The following is a 19,772-nucleotide window of genomic DNA, read 5'->3' on the forward strand; positions in this document are numbered from 1 at the left end:
GGCGATCAAAAACGCTGTAATTCTGGTTCCGCGCAGGTTTCTGAAGACAGGACTCCACCCTCGACCTGGGTTGCGAGAGAGAAAAAACCTGTCGATCACATCATTTGTTCTCGACATTGGCATGACGTGAAGGTCGCCGCAAAGGTTCAGCCCCGACGCATCCATTTGCGGGAGAGGCGCTTCTGTCCGCCCTGGGAGGCGTCGTTTGCCCTGATCCATGGAATCCTAATTGCCATCGGGTGTTCGGGGATAAGCTACCGTGCCCTGATTCCTTTCTTCGATAAAGAACCGGTCGCTCCGGAATTGAGATACGAGCACTCAGCCTCGTCTAAGCCCGCTGAGAGCTGAGATTATTGGGATGCTACACTCCATGAAGCTACGACCTGCCGGAAATGGACCCGCCTTTGCCCCGCAAGCGGTCGCTAGCTAATCAATGGGCGCGGAGGAGCAGAGCCCATGCATAAGCCACCCCCGAAAACATGGATACCTACACGCCGTGACTTTGTCGTATGCGCTGATTTGATCACCGCCATTCTCTAACCGAATGCGGAGGTCAGAACGGGCCTCGGGGTGAACTTGGAGGGTCGTAATGGCTTGAGCCTAGGCTCAGGGAGAAGGGTGGGGGGAAAGTGGATGGCAGAAATGGTCTGTAGCGTATGAAGGAACAAATTTCAACTCCCATTAATTTCCATGCGAGATTAGTCGAAATCATCAGACACTACGAAAGTGAAAACTCGAATATTGGTAATGCCAATACACTGCCTTGGCCATGTGTTGCTTACTCAGCACCTGCTTTCAGCAGATGCTGCCGAGCTGGATGTATGAAAAAGGTGTCCTGGTGGTATTACTGGTGGTATTCTGGTGGTATTTCTAATGTATTCCACGTTTTCAAGGAGGCCAGAGGAATTCTAGAATCAAGTCTCGAGTCATCGACTCAAGTCAATAAACAGAACGAGACACAGTCAGGGCATGACTATGTGACAGTATGGAACTCGGGCCCCCAACCGAGCCTCCCGCTCTTGCGTGCTCCTCCTCTACGATGGCGTCATGCTGGAACCACATGTTCTCTCCATTCCTCTTGCTATGCTTACAGTAGTAGTGGACGACCCAAAACGCCTCCAGATAGTTTATTCCTCCGTCAGAATGCAAGATTGCGTGATGGCCGTTTACCTTCTAAGCCAATGATCGGCGCGACCCGGATTAACATTACGGTTTTGAGTAACATAATGGGATTGGCTCTGGATGCTTTTGATATGTGACAATAATACACAGGTGATATTTTCGTCCGAACTCCTGCAACGAGACCAGCATATTGACAGGGAAAAAAAAATTGAAACAAATAGAAACTCCCTCTACATGCCGTCGTCCTCGTCGCCCAACAACGCCGCGTAATCGTCCGCAGAGGCGAATGTCGGCAAGTGCTTGAGCTTGCGGCGTTTGTCGCGTTTCGACGTCGACGGCTCCGTCTCGGCCGGCAACTTGACGCCGCCCAGCTCCATGTCGGACGGCAGGTCCTCGTCGCTGTCGAGGAAGGCCTCGTCGTCTGATACGTCCATGTCGAAGGCGTCCGAGTCGTCCTCGGGCTCCTCCTTCTTGGCGGCCTTCTTGCTCTTCTTCGGGGCAGGAGCAGCTTCCTCGTCCTCGAATCCGCCAAACTCGGCCTCCTCCATCTCTTCATCCGAGGGCACATCGGACTCCTCATTGAAAATGACGTCTTCGTCGCCGCTGGCTCCGCCTTCAGCCTCATCATCGTCGTAGGCAGATTCCAGATCATCCAAATCCAGGTCGTCGTCGCTGTCGTCAGCTTCCTCAAGATCCGGCTTCGAGTCAACCAGGGCCTTCCAGATCTCATCCTCATCCCCACTGAGACCATCGATATCGTCGATACCTTCCTCATCGCGGTTAACGGGGTCAACGGTGCCCTTGCCCTTCTTGGCCTTGACCTTGCCCTCGTTAACACGAGTGAAGTACTGGTGGAAGAAGACATCTTCCGCGGCCACATCTTCTGCCTTCTTCTTCCAGAAGTTCTCCGAGTTGAGGGGCACAGCCTGTCCAGCCGACTTGACGGCCTCCACCAGTCGGTCGGCCGCATCGCCACCAGCCAGAGGCTGCATGATTGAGGCTCCGCGAGAAGCAGCGCTGGCCTTGGGGGTACGGTACACGAAGCGATCCAGGAAGTGGGTGAGAGTGTGAATAGTCATGTCGGGCTTGCCGCTCATAGGCTGGTGCTCCAGCAGGTTCGCGGCATTGACGGAGACAGAAGGGTGGAAGTGAGCGGTGTAGGGAAGCAATTCCCAAAGACAAGTTTTGTCGGCATTGCTGTGCTCCGGATCGCGTTTGCGAGGATCGTATCCATTGGACTGCTTCTTGACCACCACGGGTGTTGGCTGCGGCTGCGACTGCTCGTCATCCTCGTCAGGGACATCCTGGAAATTTTCCTCGCCATCGCTCTCGTTGTCTTCAGGCTGATCTAGCAGAGACGAAAGACCGGGGAAGGACTTTTCGAGTTCGCGGATGAGGTAGAAGACACCGCAGATAAAGGCAGGCTGGTGCATTCCAAGGACCTGCACAATACGCTTAACAAATGCCTTCACTCGGCGGATGTTCAGGTCATTCTTGAGAGACTTGAACAAAAGGTTTAGGTAAAGCGACTGCTTTGAGGATGTAGCGACGCGCGGGTCCAGAAGGGACTCATACAGCGTGCGGTAGAAGCGGTCACTGGAGATCTGGTGAGAGGGCAGTAATCTGCTGGATCAGCATCAGCGCCTGAATACTGGTGTTGAAATTGGACGAGTGCGTAATGTGGAAGAGCGTGTCGATATGCTTGGTGAGGCTATAAATCATGTCAGTATATCACGTAGCTGATGAAGCGCGGAGAACGTACCGGTCAGAGTCAGAGTCGGTGAAAGGGTGAGCGCGGTTGACACCAGTCAAGACACCAGAAGTCAGCTTCTCGCGCATCTCATCGGTCTGAGCCTCGCCCTTGACCTCATCTTTGCCATTGCCCTTGCCATTGCCCTTAGGACCCTTTCCATGTTTGCCCTGAGACACCTGCTTGGTAGGCTTCAAGAAAGTAACGAAAAGAGAGAAGTAGATGTCTAGCAATTGATCAGCCACCTTGGGTTCCTTGGTGCTGAGAACAGTTTGGTTCAGGGTGATGATGGCGTAGTACTTGGCGTGCTGGCTCTGGCCAGGACGGAACAGTAGTTCCTCGACACCCTTGATGATGAGGGGCTTCATGAGCGGATGCTGCTGCTCAAGCTGCAACAGCAGGTAAGAGGCACGAGAAGCGATTTTCTTGCCCGGGTCTCCAAGTTTGTTCACAAGAAGACGCAGGAGATTGGCTTCTTGCTCGGGCTTCTCCTTCAAAAGCTCGTACACGTAACTGACAGCACGGGAACGGGAGAACTCAATCTCGTCGTTACACCAAACCTCGAGAATCTTAAGCATTTCGAAGAACTGCTCCTTCAAGTAGTCTTCAAAAGCCCAGACAATCAAGTGGCTCTTCTGCAAGCCTCCAGGAAGGGGGTCCCGCTCGGTCCATCGGCCAGGAGCGCCTTGGAATGCAGCAACGAGACCGGGCTGGTTGGCAAACGACCTTAGTCGCCGATCGCTGGGCAACAAAGTACCCTGAGCGAACATATCCTTCAAAGAGCGCAATACTTCAACAGCCTGGGCACGGCTTCGTTTCTTTCCCAGGCCAATGAGGTTCTGCAATGACAGCGTGTTGTGCAGCGGCGATTCTTGAACAGCGAGGGTCAGAGCGGAGATCTTATCGCTGAGGGTACCAGAAGCCATGATTGTTGTGTAGAACTTGTGGGACGAGGAGGCAGATGCCTGCTGCGCTTCCGCGTACAGATCGGTCTCCTCTTGGAGAAAGGTGTTGGCGACTTCATGAATGCGCTCGACCAAGTGACGAGGCAGGGCGTTCATTTGCGTTGCGCTTTTCAGCGGGGGGAGCGGGATGTTGTACCAGTCGGATCGGGGAAGACAAGTCTGCAATTGGAGTAAGTAAAGAACAATCAGTGTAGTAAATGATCAGTACTCACAAGTTTTGTAAATTCCTTGGGTATAATAACTTCGGCTTCCTTCGCTTTAATCGGTTTAGCGGGAGGTGCTGCCTCAATGTCAGACTCTTCAGCTTCGCTGGCATCTTCGCTATCCGCTTCACCGCCGTCATCGACCTCTGCGATGTCCTCCTCTTCCTCTTCCTCCTCTTCTTCTTCTTTCTCGGCCGCAGCCTTGGCCTCAGCTTCGGCTAGCTCAGCTTCAGCCTCCTCGTCGTCTAGATCCGCAGGAACGACGTGGCCGGAAGCCTCCAGCATTTTTGCAAGTTCCTTGCGCAAATCATCGTCGCCTCCTTTCTCGCCCTCGACCTCCGACTCAGAGTCGACACCGTCGAGAAGATCCAGATCCTCTTCGGTGCCTCCTAGTGCCAAAATCTCCTCACGCAGCTTGTCATTCTTGCTGCTCTTCTTGGAACCCTCGGGCTTGTCCTGCTTCCTCTTATCTCCCTTCGGCTCCCGGGCAATCACATCTCCATTGCGATCACGCTTCTTGCCCTGCGCAGATCCCTGATTCTTGCCAGACTTTGGGATATCCTTCTTAGGCGTCTCGATAGAAGGCTGAGGCTTGTTGTCCTTCTTCTTGCCCTTGCCAGAGCTCTGTTTGTTCAATCGCTGTTCGATTTTCTCTCGTAGGCCCGCAAAGGCGCCGTCTTTGAACTGAGGAATCTCGGCGGTTTGAGATTCCGTGACGGAGGTATCTGACTTCTTTGGGTCTTCTGTAGCGCCCGAAGAGCGCTTTTCTTTCCCTTTACCCATTTTTGGCGTAGCTGGGAAGCAGGTATGTTTTTTGGGCGGAGAGAAAATTGGACGGAGAAATCTTTTGCGGCGGGCCAGTTATCGGGCGCTCGGACCAGCCCGATAAGAAACAGCCCAAGGGCGACCACGACGGTTTCTTGAGATTCACTTCGACGTCTGTCTGTCTCAATTCCTTGATTTTTTTCCTGCGGGAGTATCTCCTCGATGATTTCCGGGATGCGTCCAAAGCCCGGTCGCACTTCGGGGAGGCGGCTAGTGTTGGGATTGAGGATCCAGCGGTGCGGACTTCATGTACGCAACCCCGGAAAACTTGACATGAGCTCCGTGGCAGGTGGCTGATTGATCGCAGTATGATGGACGAAATCGGGTTTCAAACTTTTGGATTCCTATAGCTGGTAAAGCTAAGAAGACGGGGAGCAATGGTACGTTAAGTGTGATCAAGAGATTGGCCCATCGCTAACCATGTATCAGAGGATGCCAACGACCTTCTGATTCGAGGCGGATTCCTTCGGCAGGCCTACTCTGGTGTCTTTCATCTACTCCCTCTTGGGCTACGTGTGCAGGACAAGCTCGAAAGTCTTATTGACAAACATATGCGTGGATTGGGTGGGATCAAAATGTGCAAAAACCACTTTAGTGCTATGATCTAACAATTGACTAGGAGCATCCAAGGTCTCTTTATCTTCAATTTCATCGCAGGAGTTGTGGGAGAAGTCCGGCCGACTCACCGAAGGCTCCGAGGTTTTCAGATTTCACGATAGAAAAGACACTCGTTTTCTTCTCGCTCCTACTCACGAAGAAGAGATCACTAGTCTCGTTGGAAGTCTCACCACTTCATACAAAAGCCTTCCTTTGCGGGTGTATCAAATAAGTAAGACAGGTCACGCACATACCTTCTTATTTGTGTCACTAACCGACCGCAGCAAGAAAGTATCGCGATGAGCCTCGACCGCGACAAGGCCTTCTCCGTGGCCGTGAGTTTGTCATGAAGGACCTCTATACATTTGACTATAACGTTGAGGAAGCCCTCAAGACCTACAAGTCGGTAAAACATGCCTACACTCAGCTATTTGATGAGCTCAAGATCCCCTATCTCGTTGCCGCAGCAGATTCTGGAAATATGGGCGGTAGTCTCAGCCATGAGTTTCATTTTGTCAGCAACAAGGGTGAAGACCGCGTCGTGAGCTGCTCAAGTTGTGATCATGTGTATAATGAGGAGCTTGCAGATGGCCAGACCCACAACTTCAACGAGTCTACAAGCCAAAGCGCTGCCCCAGGCTTCCAAACAGAAGACGCGCCGGCGGAAGGCGGCGCAACGATATCCAATGGCATGTGGATGGCCATTTCGCACGATGGCAGTACCCTTCTCCGGGGTTGGTACCCCAAGTACTCTATGCAGAATGACACGACGGAACCTGTCGAAAGACAGGTCAACTCGCACGCTGTTAAGGCAATTGCCACCGCAGCTGGCGTTGACCTTGACTTGAGTGTTGAGAACCCGTTGGCAAAATGGACTGCATTTGTTAAATCGGGTGCTTCTGTGCAAAAGCCCCATGTGTTGGATCTCTATGACTCCCAAGTACGAGTCTACCAGCGTCCTCCGTTGAGCGATCTGCTTCAGCAAGCCAGTTGCACTGCTGAAGACATCAAGTACTCGATGCTGGATCGGTTTCCTGGGACGGAGAACAAGCTCAGCCTTGTGCGCGTCCACGACGGAGACCGCTGCTCACAATGCGCAGACGGGCATTTGACAAGTAATCCCGCTGTTGAATTGGGCCATACTTTTCACTTGGGCACGCGGTACAGTGAAGTACTCAATGCTTCGGTGTCCGTCAGCCCTACAGCGCTGAACGGATCTTCTACCACAGACGTGCAATCGACCAAAGAACAAATAGTGCCGATGCAAATGGGCTGCCACGGCATTGGCGTCTCTCGCTTGGTCTCGGCTGTAGCTCATCGTCTCTCCGACTCGAGGGGCCTGAATTGGCCTCGCGCAATTGCTCCCTATGAAGTGCTCGTCGTTGCTGGCAAGGGAATGGACTCTGTTGCAGAGCAGGTCTACGATAATCTCACATCTAATCCCAAGCCTATGGACACCCTTTTGGATGACCGTGATAAGGGAATGGGGTGGAAATTAGGTGACGCAGACCTGATTGGGTATCCGGTTATCGTGGTTGTTGGTAATGGCTGGAAGAGCAAGCAGACTCTTGAAGTTCAGTGTCGACGTCTGGATGTGTGCCAGGACGTGTCTTTGGAACAGTTAGCATCGTTTGTTGAGGGTCTTCTCTCACAGCTGTGAGCTTGTCGCTGTATACTTGTACCATAATTAGCATACTTAAGCCATGTACATTATCGTTCCACCTCTTGCCATAATTTCATGCTCTGTTCCAGATGCCGTGTGGTGGTTTTATGAAAAGTGCGTGTGTATAGGCAGGTTACAAGACAAGAGCGGGACATAATACTCTCCACACAACTGCCACGCCCTTCCACCCGACACTTTTCCAAGCTCATCCCACCCCACCTACGCCATATCGCGAGTCCTGCAGAGTCGACATCAATCTACCTCTCAACTCTTCACCTGAAGGCCCTCCACCCATATATCAGCATAATGGCCGATTCGTCAAGCTCCGGCGGAGCTCCTCCGGGCACTGGTATGTCCCTCACCCCGCCAATAATTCCGCAATGCCCCTAAAGCATGAGCGCAATCCTAACTTGAAGTGGAATTATAGTCAACTTGGCCACGCTCTCCGTTCCTCAACTCCGCTCTCTGCAGACTCGTCTCACCTCCGAGTTAGAGCACCTCACCACCTCACACGCCAAGCTGCGCGCTGCGCAATCTCAGATTCCGCGACTGTGTGCGCTCGATTACCGACGGCGTCGTTGGGTCCAAGGCGAAGGGCACCGAGGGCCGTAGTGAGGTGCTGGTCCCTCTGACAAGCTCGCTGTACGTTAAAGGTCGGTTGACGGATCGGGAAAAGGTCCTTGTTGACGTGGGGACGGGATTCTATGTTGAGAAGGTATGTTGATGATTTGCAATGAATGGGGACACGAGAAGCTGGAGGGACGGTTGCTGATTTTGATGCTGCATAGACTCACGGTAAGGCGGTTGCTTTCTATGATGACAAGGTCAAGGCCTTGGATACCAACCTGCAGGATCTGGAGAAGGTTGTTTCAAGTAAGAGCCAGCAATTGCGGGTTGTGGAAGAAGGTGAGTTATTCTTTTGCCCTTGAATCTTGCTGTGTGGGCATCTCACTGATTGTTCTATAGTCCTTAGACAGAAGATGCTTGCTGGCGAAGGTGCGCCGGCTCAGGCTGCCACGGCATGAAGAACATCGATACACTATTTACTTCGACACGGCTTCGAGAAGCCAAAAATTCAAAATTTTCCCCACTTGTGATATCTCGGACGCCTCGGGCAGACTTTTTGTAGGGATCAGATTTAGTTCTCAATCCCACGTAGGAACTATTCGTTGCTCTTTAGAACAGTGTGCCAGGATCGACATTGAAGAAACCTTTCATGTTCTTCTCAATTGTGGCGTCGTGTCTCGCCTCGGATGGCTTCAGCAGAGTTTTAACTTGCTCCCTATCCGTAAGGAACTGCCAAAATAGTCATCCGGTTCTGGTGTTTCTGCGGATCAACTGGAATGGAAGGTGATGAGGACTTCGCCTAAACGGTCATCATTGCTGCCTTGAACATAAACTCGCTATCTATTCAATACTTTCATTCCGATTGAACTGCTAGGCGCCTCAAGAGGCACTAGGTGCTCTATTTCACCGCGATCTGATCCTAGGGAGCGTACGATTTCGGTAAAGCGAGCCAGCTCGAGAATGAGGCTAGTCCTTTTCCCTCGAGGCAGAAGTGCGGCATTCTCATGAACTTGGACATATAAGCGTCTTGAATGAGGACTGTGTCCAGTACAGCCTTTCTACGCGAAGGAGATGGTTCCAGAGTCAATGTGCTTTCGAAGACGCCCGTTGAATACTTTGATACACGAAAAAGAGCGTTTAAAACCATCAGACATCATTGTGTTGTTGTTCTATAGCATACTCTGTGCCAATAGCCTCGTCATTCGAAAGCCACCTGGACATGCTGAATCATTTTGTACTCGATAAGCAATGATCGTAGGAAATTCTGAGGCTACCGGGATACGAAGCGTTGATTGGTTCATCTGGCGCTAAGCCCGAAAAGGAGTAAAGTGGACAACGCGTGAACTTCGGCGAGACGCGATCGACCCTTCCGACTTTGACGTTCGCTCTTTGCCAGCTCCCTGTAGCTTTAACAGCCATCCCATATTCAAGAGCGATATGGCTGACTCTGACTCCGATTCCAGTCCTCAGCACACCCGCAATGTCCGAAAGCGCGCCCAGCAATGGGTCACTAAGGGTGCCCTAGTCCGAGAGGACTCCGACGACGAGCTAGGTGACGAAGACCTCCCTTGGCACTGGATCTATGCACCTGAGCCTGAAGTCGCGGATCAAGCCGAAGCTAACGGCGCAAGCTCTACCAAGGCAAACCGCCGTCGCTCTTCCCGACCTGCCAGGAAACGACCGACCATTGTGGGCGCTCGCATGGGCACATTCGAGTGCTACCTCGGTCAAGTGGTCCTTTTAAAATCACCGGAGCCCGGGAAAGATTGGGTGGGAATTATCACAGAATTCGTGGAGGAAGAGGACGAAGACGAAGATGACAAAATGATCAAGTCCGCCAACATCATGTGGTTCGCATCCCCTGATGAGTTCTTGTCAACAAGAAACAAGCGGAGAGCAGATGCTTTGCCGAACGAGCAATACCTGACCGCGGATTTCAATACAAACCCTCTTACGTCCATCAATGGCAAGGCTGTCGTGATGTCCAAGGATGCTTTTTATGCCAAATATCCGAACGGCATTCCTCCCAAGGACAAAACCGAATTGGCCGAATACAACAAGTGTATCGTTGTCCGTCGAGGTGTGAGTCAGGCACAGGGAAGATATACGGAAGAATTTGTCTGGGAGAAGGTTTACCAGGAAGACAATATCTTCGATCTTATCAACCTGGTCAAGGATGGGCTAAAGGCTGCCAAGAAACGCAAGGTGGCGGATGACGAGGTAAGCGAGACCTTGAGCTCGCAGACTGCGATGGCAATATACTGATTGTGCTCATCTGGTAGTATGTCGAGACCAAGGATGAAAATGAGGCTCCAACCACACCCAGGAAAAGGCAGCGATTGGCCGGGAATGCAACACCCAAGTCTCAGCGCAAGAAGCAGCTGACGACGCCCACCCACAAAAGGTACGGATGCATAGCGTCTCGATCTGACTTTGACTGTTGGTGGCACTAACAATGATCATAGAATTGTGGTGAAGAAGCCTCTTGAATTCACTCCTCTTGGCACTCGTGTTCTCTCGCCAAACCACTTTGCTTCACCATATCGCCAAGCACGTAACTTGCTGCATGTCTCAACAGTACCAGACTCTCTTCCTTGTCGAAAGTCTGAGTTCAATCAAGTCTACAACCATCTTAGTGCGGCCATTATGGAAGGTACAGGAGCCTGCATCTATATCTCAGGTACACCTGGCACCGGCAAAACCGCAACCGTGCGTGAAGTTGTGGCCCAGCTCAACGGCGCAGTAATGGCAGAGGAGATGGACGACTTCATCTTTGTTGAAATTAACGGCATGAAAGTCACCGACCCCCACCAATCCTATTCCCTGCTTTGGGAAGCCTTGAAAGGAGACCGCGTCTCTCCTTCTCACGCTCTAGACCTCCTGGAGGCAGAGTTTTCCAATCCCTCGCCTCGCCGAGTCTCATGTGTAGTGCTCATGGACGAGTTGGACCAGCTGGTGACAAAAAACCAGTCAGTCATGTATAACTTCTTCAATTGGCCCGCCCTTCGACACTCCCGTCTTGTCGTTCTCGCCGTGGCAAACACCATGGATCTTCCTGAACGAACACTCAGCAACAAGATTTCCAGTCGTCTTGGACTGACTCGTATCACATTCCCTGGATACCGCCATAATGACCTGATGGAGATCATCAGCACCCGTCTGGCAAATGTACCAGGCAATATCGTCGATCCAGATGCCATCCAATTCGCAAGTCGCAAAGTCGCTGCCGTTAGCGGTGACGCTCGTCGAGCACTTGACATTTGTCGTCGCGCAGTTGAGATTGCAGAGCAAGACGCTGAAGAAGCCGCCGCCAGCAACACTCTTGCTGCAATTGATGAAGACGAGGAGCCTCCTACGCCTAGCAAAACGCCCGCACGACGCAACAAGGTACTCACCGATAAGGGCCCTGGAGATTCTTCTGCCCCGAAACTCCTGGCAGGCAAAGGGCAACCTGGACGTGTCACCATCGCTACTATCAAGCAAGCAATCCAGGAGGCTACTTCCACTCCCCTACAGCAATCTCTCCGCTGCCTTCCTCTTTCCGGCAAACTCTTCCTAGCTGCCCTCCTTGCTCGGGTCCACCGCACAGGCATCACCGAATCAACCTTTGGCGATGTGCTCGATGAAGCACGTCGGATCGCTGACGCGGCCGTTGCTGTTGCTGGATCTGCTGGAGCTGGCGTTAAGGACTTCCTTCTTGGCGGGGGCACAAGTGCCAGAGTGCGAGCATTGGGCTTTGCAGCCATGGAGCTAATGAACTCTGGTGTCTTGGCTTTGGAGCAAGGTTCAGGCTCAAAAAGCGTATTAGGTGGCTCTACGATTCCTGCTCGAGGTGATCGTAGCAGCAAAGTTCGCTTGAGGGTTGCTGCCGAGGATGTGAGGTCTGCATTCCGGGAGGATCTTGAGGCTAAGGGCTTTGGTCTTGGTACTGAGCAGTGAGCAATTGCTGCCTGGTTGCGCATTTCTGGAGTTCCTGCATATTGTATTTCCATCTAGATTCTGTCTGTAGTCTGTTGCGTGTGATACCCTTTTAGTGGTCGATTGCTCTTTTCTATTACAGACTTATTCGTCGGTATTCAGAGCTACCTTTGGCAAGTACGTTAGTACTCGTAGAAGTCTAAAGGAATTCCTAAGCTTGTATACACGACAAGATTCTGAATGTCGCCCTTTTTATTCAGGAAATACTAGTATTCTAATTTCCTCGACCTCTGAACTCCATATAGTGCCACAAAAGATAATCAAACATGAAGAAGGGTATTCAAGACTCGAACAGAAGACACATATTCAATGCGAACAATCCTCTAGTACCGCTGTCTGCCCAGAGTAGGGGCCCAGGTAACAGGGTGAGTCTCGGGCGTGGCATTCTCATCCTGCTTCCACACCTTGATGGTCTTATCAGCCTCACCTGTGATCAAACGCAAACCAGTACGGTCAAAAGTCGATGCCATGATACCCGCCTCGGCCTCGAGAGAACCGGGTTGAGCCATAGTGTCCATAGACTGATATTGATAGCCGGTCTTCCAGTCCCAGAAAGACATGGAGCCATTGTCACCGCCAGAGAATAAGACGTTGTCTGAGTTGACGGAGAGGGTGTTAATGACGGCATTTTGGCCGTCAAAATTCTGCATGAAGTCTCCCTCGGGGCACTTCCATTGCTTGATGCTTCCAGTACTGGCACTGGCAAAGGTGAATTCACGAGGGTGGGTGGCGAGAGCGCGAACGCCCTTCTTGTGGTGTGTGAGGACGCCCATGGATTTGCCAGCGGCCAAATCCCAGAGTCGCACTGTGGCGTCCAGAGAGCCGGAGATGACCTGCGGGTCGGCTTCCTGGCATTTGATGTCGGCAACAGTACCCTTGTGTCCGGCCAGGACGTGGACATTACTCCGTGTTCGCATGTCCCACACTCGGCATACACCGTCACGGCCACCAGTGACTAACAAATCGAGATGCGGGTGCAAGGCAAGGGTGTATACACCGCTTAGGTGGCCGTGGTAATGTCGAATGACCTTGTTCGTTTCCAAGTCCCAGCACTTCACCATCTTGTCCTCACCGCATGAAAATAGGTAGGGATGCCGGGGCGAAACCGCGAGTCCACGAACAGTCGAAATGTGGCCAGTGAGAGTCAGACGCAACCCACCCGTTGCCATATCCCAAATCTTGATCGTCCGATCTCCAGCTCCACTAGCAAACCACTTGTTATTCGGCTCAACAGCCAGAGCGCGCACCCAACCCAAGTGACCCGAGATTACACGCATCAGCTTCCATGGCGCATGCCAATCGGGTCGCTGTTGTTTAGTCGCAGATGGCCTTTGGATCAAACTCTTGGGTTGATCTTCAGCAGCTGCACCTGAAGCCATACCAGCTGGCCTTTTGACCAGAGACATAGAAGCACCGCTTCCGTCGCCGGACGGCTGTGATTGCTGGGACTGGATCTTGGGTCGTTTTGTGCGCCCTGCAGCGGCCTTGGCTTGCTTCTCTGCCAGCACCGGGGGCAATTCTTTCACATGTTCATATTCCGCCTTCCGTCGATAGGAGACGCCGATCGAGCCATCTGCAAGAGTCGAGGGGGTGACCATTAAGTATTCAGTGCCGAAGAGGTCGGCGGTCCGCTTCGCGGAAGTGCGGACCGCCTCGTCAGCGGTCAATGATTTTGAGTAGTCCATTGCGATCGTGACTTTGGAGGATATGGAGGGAATGATGTGACGCGGAGGAGAAGCCAAAGGGATTCAAGATCGAGGCGTGACGGCGGAGCCTCGACGATCGCGCGGTAGAAAAGCCTGCGCAAGAGGTCGTCGATAAGGTTTGAAGTGTGCCGTGAGTTCAGCGCATCTGCCTTCGACCGGTCCGCTGCGAGTTCTAAAAGGCGAAGCGTGGTGGTGAACGTGGTGGAGGTCCGGCGATGAATCTCTGATGGAAGTTCTGTCAATGGCCTGAGGTGTCCGCGTCAGGTGTCGACCGCCGACTTATCGCAGCTCTTATCGTTTATCTTCCTCTATCTTCTTCTACCATCGCTATGGATCCTGACCACAGCGCTAAATACCCTCTTCATGAGGCTGCCCGTGAGGGTAGAGGTGGGTGTTCCCCCAAAATACAATTGTGACTTATTCTGAACACGTGTAACAGATGAAATCGTGGAATCTCTCCTCAACGTGAGTGGTGTGATCTAGAGCTTCAAGCTGCCCCGCAAAACCCACCACGCGCTCCGTCGAGCGCCGGCTCTTCTATGAATGGCCAAACAAATGTGAAAAGGCTAACCACATTCACAGGCTAATCCAAAGTTTGCTTTCACCAAAGATGATGATGATCGCTTGCCGATCCATTGGGCTGTTGCATATAACCGATATTCTATTGTGGAGATGCTAGTTGGCGTCAAGAATTTCGATCCTGATGTCGAGGTATGTAACACATATCCTATGTTGCTTCATTTAATTATCAGTTCATTTTATATTGACTGACAAACTGTAATTAGGACGGTTCTAATTGGACTCCGCTTATGATCGCTGCTAGTCTCAAAGCCGCTGAAGGTGACAAGATTATCGATCTGCTCTTGCGCAAAGGAGCTGATGTTAGTGTAAAAAGCTCTTCGGGACAAGTGAGTTCACGCAACAGGCTTATCAAAGAGAGTCTGCCTGTATATTGACATTTAATTAGAATGCCTTGCACTTTGCAAGCTCCAAAGGCAATCTCTCGACGGTGCGAACTTTGCTGGCGAACAAATGTAGCGCCCGAGTAAAAGACGTTCGTGGCCAGCTGCCGCTTCACCGAGCTGCAGCTGTGGGCTCTGTCCCTATTCTTAAGGCTCTCCTGGAAGAAGGAAAAAGTCCTGTCAACGCCACTGACAACGACGGCATGACGGCGCTACACCACGCTATCTCCGAGGGGCATGGCGATGCTGCAATTCTCCTCCTCAAATCCGGAGCGGAGCCTGAAAAGCGAGATGCCGACGGGAGATTGGCGATCGCCTTGGTCCCAGATGACAAAGTGAGTGCATATCTGCATCCTAGTGGTAATGCATCCGTCGTTAACGTCAAATCTCTTCTTCTCCCAGGTCAAGCAGTATATCCTGCAAACAGCGGAACGAGAAGGAATCGAGCTTCCCTAGTCAGATCTATCCATGGTTAAGCCAAAATATTGTCCACTAGTCTAAATTAGTTTTGATGCGCATCCACTTGGACCTCGGCGGTCCGTTTCCCCGCACTCATTCCCGCATGGCCGAAATAGAATAGCAGTGCTGGGGCGTCTCTTTCGCTTTAGTATTATCTAGACCGGTAATAAACGGGCCTTTACTCTTATGGACTTCACGGCTAGCCTTTATTTTCCCCAGGCTCAAGGTAAACGACACCAAAGACGAATCAACATCTCATGCAAGGAGTGATACTTTCGTCTCTAGCAGCTTTGTTAGCCGCAATGTGACCAAGCTTGTAGGTGGCGAAGAACCTGAAGCTCAATATGAGGAGCCTCGGTAAACCAAATTAAGCCGGCGGGGAGAAGATGGGGTCACTAGTCGTGACTTGGGAAGCCTCTCTCTGTCACATCCTATGAAGATCTAGTCTTCTGGCTATCTTTCTGGTTTATCTGTTGTAGACCAGTGAGCAACATGTCTAAGGCACCTAGTACACGTCTCCCGGTGGGAAACAAGGACTTTACCAATGCGACGGTAGTCATTATCGGGGCCGGAATATCTGGTAGGTATATGGAGAACAGGCAAGCTCGATCTAACGGCTAACTCGGGACAAGGAATGTGCATGGCTATTGATTTGATCAAGCACAACAAATGCCGCAACTTTGTGATTCTAGAGAAAAGTAGCAGTGTGGGAGGAACTTGGAACGACAACAGATACCCCGGTTGTTGTTGCGACGGTATGTGCATCATCTATTTGATGGATGACAGACATCAACTCACTGGGACCAGTCTGGAGCAGTCTATACAGCTATTCCTTCGAGCAGAATCCCGGTTGGTCGCGCGAGTATCCAGGACAGGAAGAGATTCATGTCAGATAAGTCCCTCTAGAACAGCCTCAATCCAGGCTAACAACCTCGCTCAGGCCTACCTCATTAGCGTCGCGCAGAAATATGGACTCTACAATCATATTCGGTTCAACTCCACAGTGGATGAAGCGCGTTGGGATGATGCCGAGTCGAAATGGAAAGTTAGCGTCAAGGTCTCCGGAGCCAAGGACAGCGAATATGCAAACTCCTACCTCATCAACTCAGACTTCTTGATCTCTGCAGTTGGACAACTCAATCTTCCACGGGAGCCGAAGATTCCAGGCCTGAAAGACTTTCAGGGCAAGATGATGCACTCAGCTCGCTGGGACTGGAGCTATGATCTTTCGGGGAAGCGAATTGCCGTCATCGGAAACGGTATGGATGTCAAATATCAATGTCAAACTCGACCAACTAACACCTTCTAGGAGCCACAGCCGCTCAGATCATCCCAGAAATTGCCCTGGAGGCATCCCATCTCACTGTCTTCCAACGAACTCCCAATTGGCTCATCCCCCGTCAAGATGCCCCCGTTTCCACCTTGCAAAAGGCGCTATTGACCTACATTCCACCCCTTCGCTGGCGCAAGCGAGCCCTGCAGATGGACTTTCGCGAGTCGTTCCATAGCGCTATCTTCGATGGGAATTCCGATTTCGCTCAACAAATCCGCACTTGGTGTACGGAGATGATGCAAGCCCAATTGGCTCATAAGCCTGAATTATGGAATACTTTGACACCCAATTATTCCCCCGGCTGCAAGCGAGTCATCATCAGTGATGATTACTATCCTGCTCTAGGTCGCGACAATGTTGATCTAGAGACAGGGCCCATCACCTGTATCACCGAGAAAGGAATTGAAATTGAAGGCAAGGGTGAACGAGAATATGACCTCATCGTGCTAGCGACTGGATTCCAGACCGTCGACTTTATGTACCCCATTCAGGTCTATGGTGCAAATGACCGATCCCTTGGAGATATCTGGAAGAATGGAGCCAAGGCTTACCTGGGCATGACGGTCGAGGATCTGCCTAACTTTGGGATGTTCTACGGGCCGAATACCAATCTTGGTGAGAGTTTCCTTGCGCGCGATAAATGTCTGGCTTTTAACTGGGTGATAGGACACAATTCCATCATTCTTATGATCGAAGCTCAATCCCGATACCTGAATGCCATGGTCAGCGAAGTGATCCGTGCTCGGCAGCAGGGTAAAACGCTATCACTCAAACCGACGGAGGCTGCCATAAAAGACTATAATGATCGGATCCAAGCACTACTACGAAGAAGCAGCTTTGCAGATCCTAATTGCAACAGTTGGTACAAAACAGACGATGGTATAATCACCAACAACTGGTCGGGGACAGTCCTGGACTATCAAGGGGAACTGTCGAAAGTGGAATGGGCGGATTATATTGCACAGGGCTCTGGACATGATCTCGTGAAGAAGAAGCCAACCCATATCGGGCGTGTTTGGGAGGAAACATTATTTAGTAATACTTCATTGTTGGTTGGGGCTCTTGGGGCGGTGGCTGTGGCAGGGGGGCTACTTTGCTCGGTCTAAGTTAGTCAAGGCCCGATGAGCTTCCAGCTTTACAGACAAGGCAATCTGGAAAGGCCACAATTTGTTCTCTGTTGGCCCTGCCTAGCCTCTATCTAGAAATTCAGAGTCTCTTCTCTTTTATGGTGGCTCCATCCTATTTCATCGTGAATACCTTTCTATTAAGCAGGGCGAACTCCTTTGGCACTATATAAAGCACTTCATTGATCAGGCTGTATATCAAAGATGGTAATCATTTTCTACAATCGCGGCTTTTTCTGCATCAATTATCTCATTTATATCTCAGGCATCATAGCTCGTGTTCCCGAAACTCGGTTGCACGACTTGACTGAGATTGGATCTTGTGGAGATGAGCCCGATACGGTGCATCATCTTGAATCCAGACAGGTCTGCTACTCCCAAGTCCGCGACCTTGAGCATCCAAGGCCTCAACTTCAATCGAGAACTTTTCAAGTGCCTTGACAGTTCCACCGATACTTTTCTCAAACAGAGTCTCAAATCCAGTCCTTGTCTGTGTCCCAAGCGATACAACAACTTTCTCGCTGGCATTTTCAATAAGATAGAATATCCAAGTTCTGGTCTCTGTGTCTCCATTCCAAGACACCCAGACCGATAACTTTCCATCTCCATCGCTCAATGCCAAAACAGCAGGTTCTTCGGTTGAGACGGCAGTCCAGTTTGATCGGAACCCCCGGTAACTTTGTACATTCTGATTCGGATACGAATCGAGGTATGCATGGAACAACACGGTCCCATCTTCTGTATACTCTGTCACGGCACCCGCCTGGCCCCAGTTAATGAACTTGTTTCCATTGGGTAAGAACTGGAAATTTCCTTGCGATTGCGCACTGAGCCCGTCTGGGGCGTCATACGTGTGAATCTCTGTAGCTGTGCCAGCGGTGTGGTTCAACTCGACGTATCGACCCCTTGAAATTGGATTGATTGGGTCGATCGGTTCAGTGATAGCTGCATTATCGAAGAATGAGATTCTCTCTATAGATCCATCCGGAGATCGGTGACGAAACCGGGCGTCATGCTGGAACGCGAACTCTACGTTAGAAGGGATGTCGAAATCGGATCCACGGGTGCCTCCAAGCTGCCAGAGGATCTCGCCATTGGTTCCGTTGATTTTGAAGATTGCGCAATAGTGGCGTGCTGAGATAAGATAGTTACCTTCGTCGTCTTTGTCGATACTGTTGAGGTGGAAATAATTATATGCGTCGAATGAGCTGCGGCCGGAGAAAGGTCCCTCTTTCATGAGGGGGACTGAACTGTCTGTAATAACATTAAGACGCTTGTAATGTGGGATTGGACACTTGAACTGACATTCGGGGTTGATATGATCGAGACTGTACCACTCAAAGAGCAGTTCTCCCGTCTGGAGATCCAGCTCTATCGAGCACTTCAGCATTGAACAAGTAGACGAGCGTTGGGCAGATTCCGACTCACCTTGAAAACCATGATTCAGAATCCACTCCTGACCCTCATCCCCTCCATAGATACTCAAGTCGGCAGGGACCGGCACCGGAGTCTCAACCAAGACCGACTTCCCATTCACAACGTTGAACTCATGAACAGACACTAAGCGATGCGACGCAGCCCGCACAATTCTAACAGTCTGATATCGGTCATCAAGAACGACATGATCCCCATACATGCGTCCATGGAAAGGATCAAGCAGGCCTTGAGAAGAGCGCAGCACAGGCTTTCCATCAATGACAGTCGGGCTAAAGTCCCCCGCGAAGCCTGCGATATATCCCAGCCCCGACCAGACAAGCTCTCCATCGTCACGGAAGATGTATGCTCCAGGCTGTTCCGGTCCGACGCTTCCTTGAATGAACCCAGCAGTCGGTGTCACGAATATGTAGCCCGGTTCGATGCGTGATGAGGCCAGGACTGTGATGTTTAGTCTGGGCGGAGATAGGTCTGGGCGGGAGAGGTATTGCCAATCTGCTGATACGCAGTGTAAAATGGCACTGAGCCAGATGACTTGATGAGGTCTGATTATTTTTCATGGATTGCTTGAAGAAGGTACGTAGCGGGTACGGCCGTAAAAAGAAATAGAGGATCGGAAGGGAAAAGTAGATTCAAGGTGTGTAACGCAAACCGTGGGGCACGATAATGGGCAAATAAAGCTACATCCGGATGAAGCCATCAATGGACTGTCTTGCAACATGAGCATTTGACATCTTGTTTCGGGTTAGCTAGGTAATCGCCCAGGGCCAGATTTGCTTGATAAATGCAAAAGTCCTCGATGCGAAGTATAGGCGGAAAGACGTGACGTACCCCTCAGTGACACCAGCCGCGCTATAATAACATCATACCCGGAGCTGGGCATGGGTCTAGACCATACTTCCAATTGATCATTATTTTTTCAATGCTGAGGTTGTTTTCATTCCTTTAACACTAACCCAAGAAATGCATTTTGCTGTTCTGTGTGATAATGCTGTAGAAACCTGTGGAAAATTAAGGACTGTAGGGATATACTCCAGAGGTAGACTCGCAACCCCGAGTAAAAGCGATCAAGCAATAATGTCAT

At 51.2% G+C, this 19,772-nt stretch overlaps 7 protein-coding genes across 7 annotated transcripts; 4 read left to right on the forward strand and 3 right to left on the reverse strand.

Moving 5' to 3' along the window:
- Nucleotides 1-1,352: 1,352 nt before the first annotated feature.
- On the reverse strand, nucleotides 1,353-4,823 carry N7477_003485 (RNA-binding ribosome biosynthesis protein MAK21; the record flags this gene model as incomplete). The annotated part of the gene is made up of 4 exons (XM_056965148.1): nucleotides 1,353-2,745; nucleotides 2,792-2,833; nucleotides 2,885-3,996; nucleotides 4,050-4,823. 4 exons carry the CDS (start codon nucleotides 4,821-4,823, stop codon nucleotides 1,353-1,355), a joined length of 3,321 nt encoding a protein of 1,106 aa, XP_056825101.1.
- A 204-nt stretch (nucleotides 4,824-5,027) lies between these two features.
- Nucleotides 5,028-8,150, forward strand: N7477_003486 (uncharacterized protein; the record flags this gene model as incomplete). Its single annotated transcript, XM_056965149.1, has 10 exons — nucleotides 5,028-5,114; nucleotides 5,173-5,245; nucleotides 5,295-5,429; nucleotides 5,485-5,694; nucleotides 5,747-7,118; nucleotides 7,254-7,474; nucleotides 7,553-7,613; nucleotides 7,666-7,840; nucleotides 7,914-8,031; nucleotides 8,092-8,150. 10 exons carry the CDS (start codon nucleotides 5,028-5,030, stop codon nucleotides 8,148-8,150), a joined length of 2,511 nt encoding a protein of 836 aa, XP_056825102.1.
- Nucleotides 8,151-9,129: 979 nt separating this feature from the next.
- N7477_003487 (origin recognition complex subunit 1) lies at nucleotides 9,130-11,631 on the forward strand (the record flags this gene model as incomplete). Its single annotated transcript, XM_056965150.1, has 3 exons — nucleotides 9,130-9,912; nucleotides 9,975-10,096; nucleotides 10,158-11,631. 3 exons carry the CDS (start codon nucleotides 9,130-9,132, stop codon nucleotides 11,629-11,631), a joined length of 2,379 nt encoding a protein of 792 aa, XP_056825103.1.
- Nucleotides 11,632-11,993: 362 nt separating this feature from the next.
- Nucleotides 11,994-13,355, reverse strand: N7477_003488 (WD40 repeat domain-containing protein; the record flags this gene model as incomplete). Its single annotated transcript, XM_056965151.1, has 1 exon — nucleotides 11,994-13,355. One exon carries the CDS (start codon nucleotides 13,353-13,355, stop codon nucleotides 11,994-11,996), a length of 1,362 nt encoding a protein of 453 aa, XP_056825104.1.
- A 350-nt stretch (nucleotides 13,356-13,705) lies between these two features.
- Nucleotides 13,706-14,794, forward strand: N7477_003489 (ankyrin repeat domain-containing protein; the record flags this gene model as incomplete). Its single annotated transcript, XM_056965152.1, has 6 exons — nucleotides 13,706-13,763; nucleotides 13,816-13,841; nucleotides 13,959-14,087; nucleotides 14,162-14,284; nucleotides 14,344-14,673; nucleotides 14,741-14,794. 6 exons carry the CDS (start codon nucleotides 13,706-13,708, stop codon nucleotides 14,792-14,794), a joined length of 720 nt encoding a protein of 239 aa, XP_056825105.1.
- Nucleotides 14,795-15,289: 495 nt separating this feature from the next.
- Nucleotides 15,290-17,236, forward strand: N7477_003490 (flavin-containing monooxygenase; the record flags this gene model as incomplete). Its single annotated transcript, XM_056965153.1, has 5 exons — nucleotides 15,290-15,377; nucleotides 15,430-15,552; nucleotides 15,605-15,684; nucleotides 15,738-16,056; nucleotides 16,107-17,236. 5 exons carry the CDS (start codon nucleotides 15,290-15,292, stop codon nucleotides 17,234-17,236), a joined length of 1,740 nt encoding a protein of 579 aa, XP_056825106.1.
- A 286-nt stretch (nucleotides 17,237-17,522) lies between these two features.
- N7477_003491 (arylsulfotransferase family protein) lies at nucleotides 17,523-19,772 on the reverse strand (the record flags this gene model as incomplete). Its single annotated transcript, XM_056965154.1, has 2 exons — nucleotides 17,523-19,183; nucleotides 19,721-19,772. The coding sequence occupies 2 exons, from the start codon at nucleotides 19,770-19,772 to the stop codon at nucleotides 17,523-17,525; spliced, it is 1,713 nt and encodes a 570-aa protein (XP_056825107.1).

This window comes from Penicillium maclennaniae, assembly GCF_028827695.1.
Source record: "Penicillium maclennaniae strain IBT 15551 chromosome Unknown utg000003l:1.0-5670915.0:1.0-5674809.0, whole genome shotgun sequence".
NCBI classification, from domain to species: Eukaryota; Fungi; Ascomycota; class Eurotiomycetes; order Eurotiales; family Aspergillaceae; genus Penicillium; species Penicillium maclennaniae.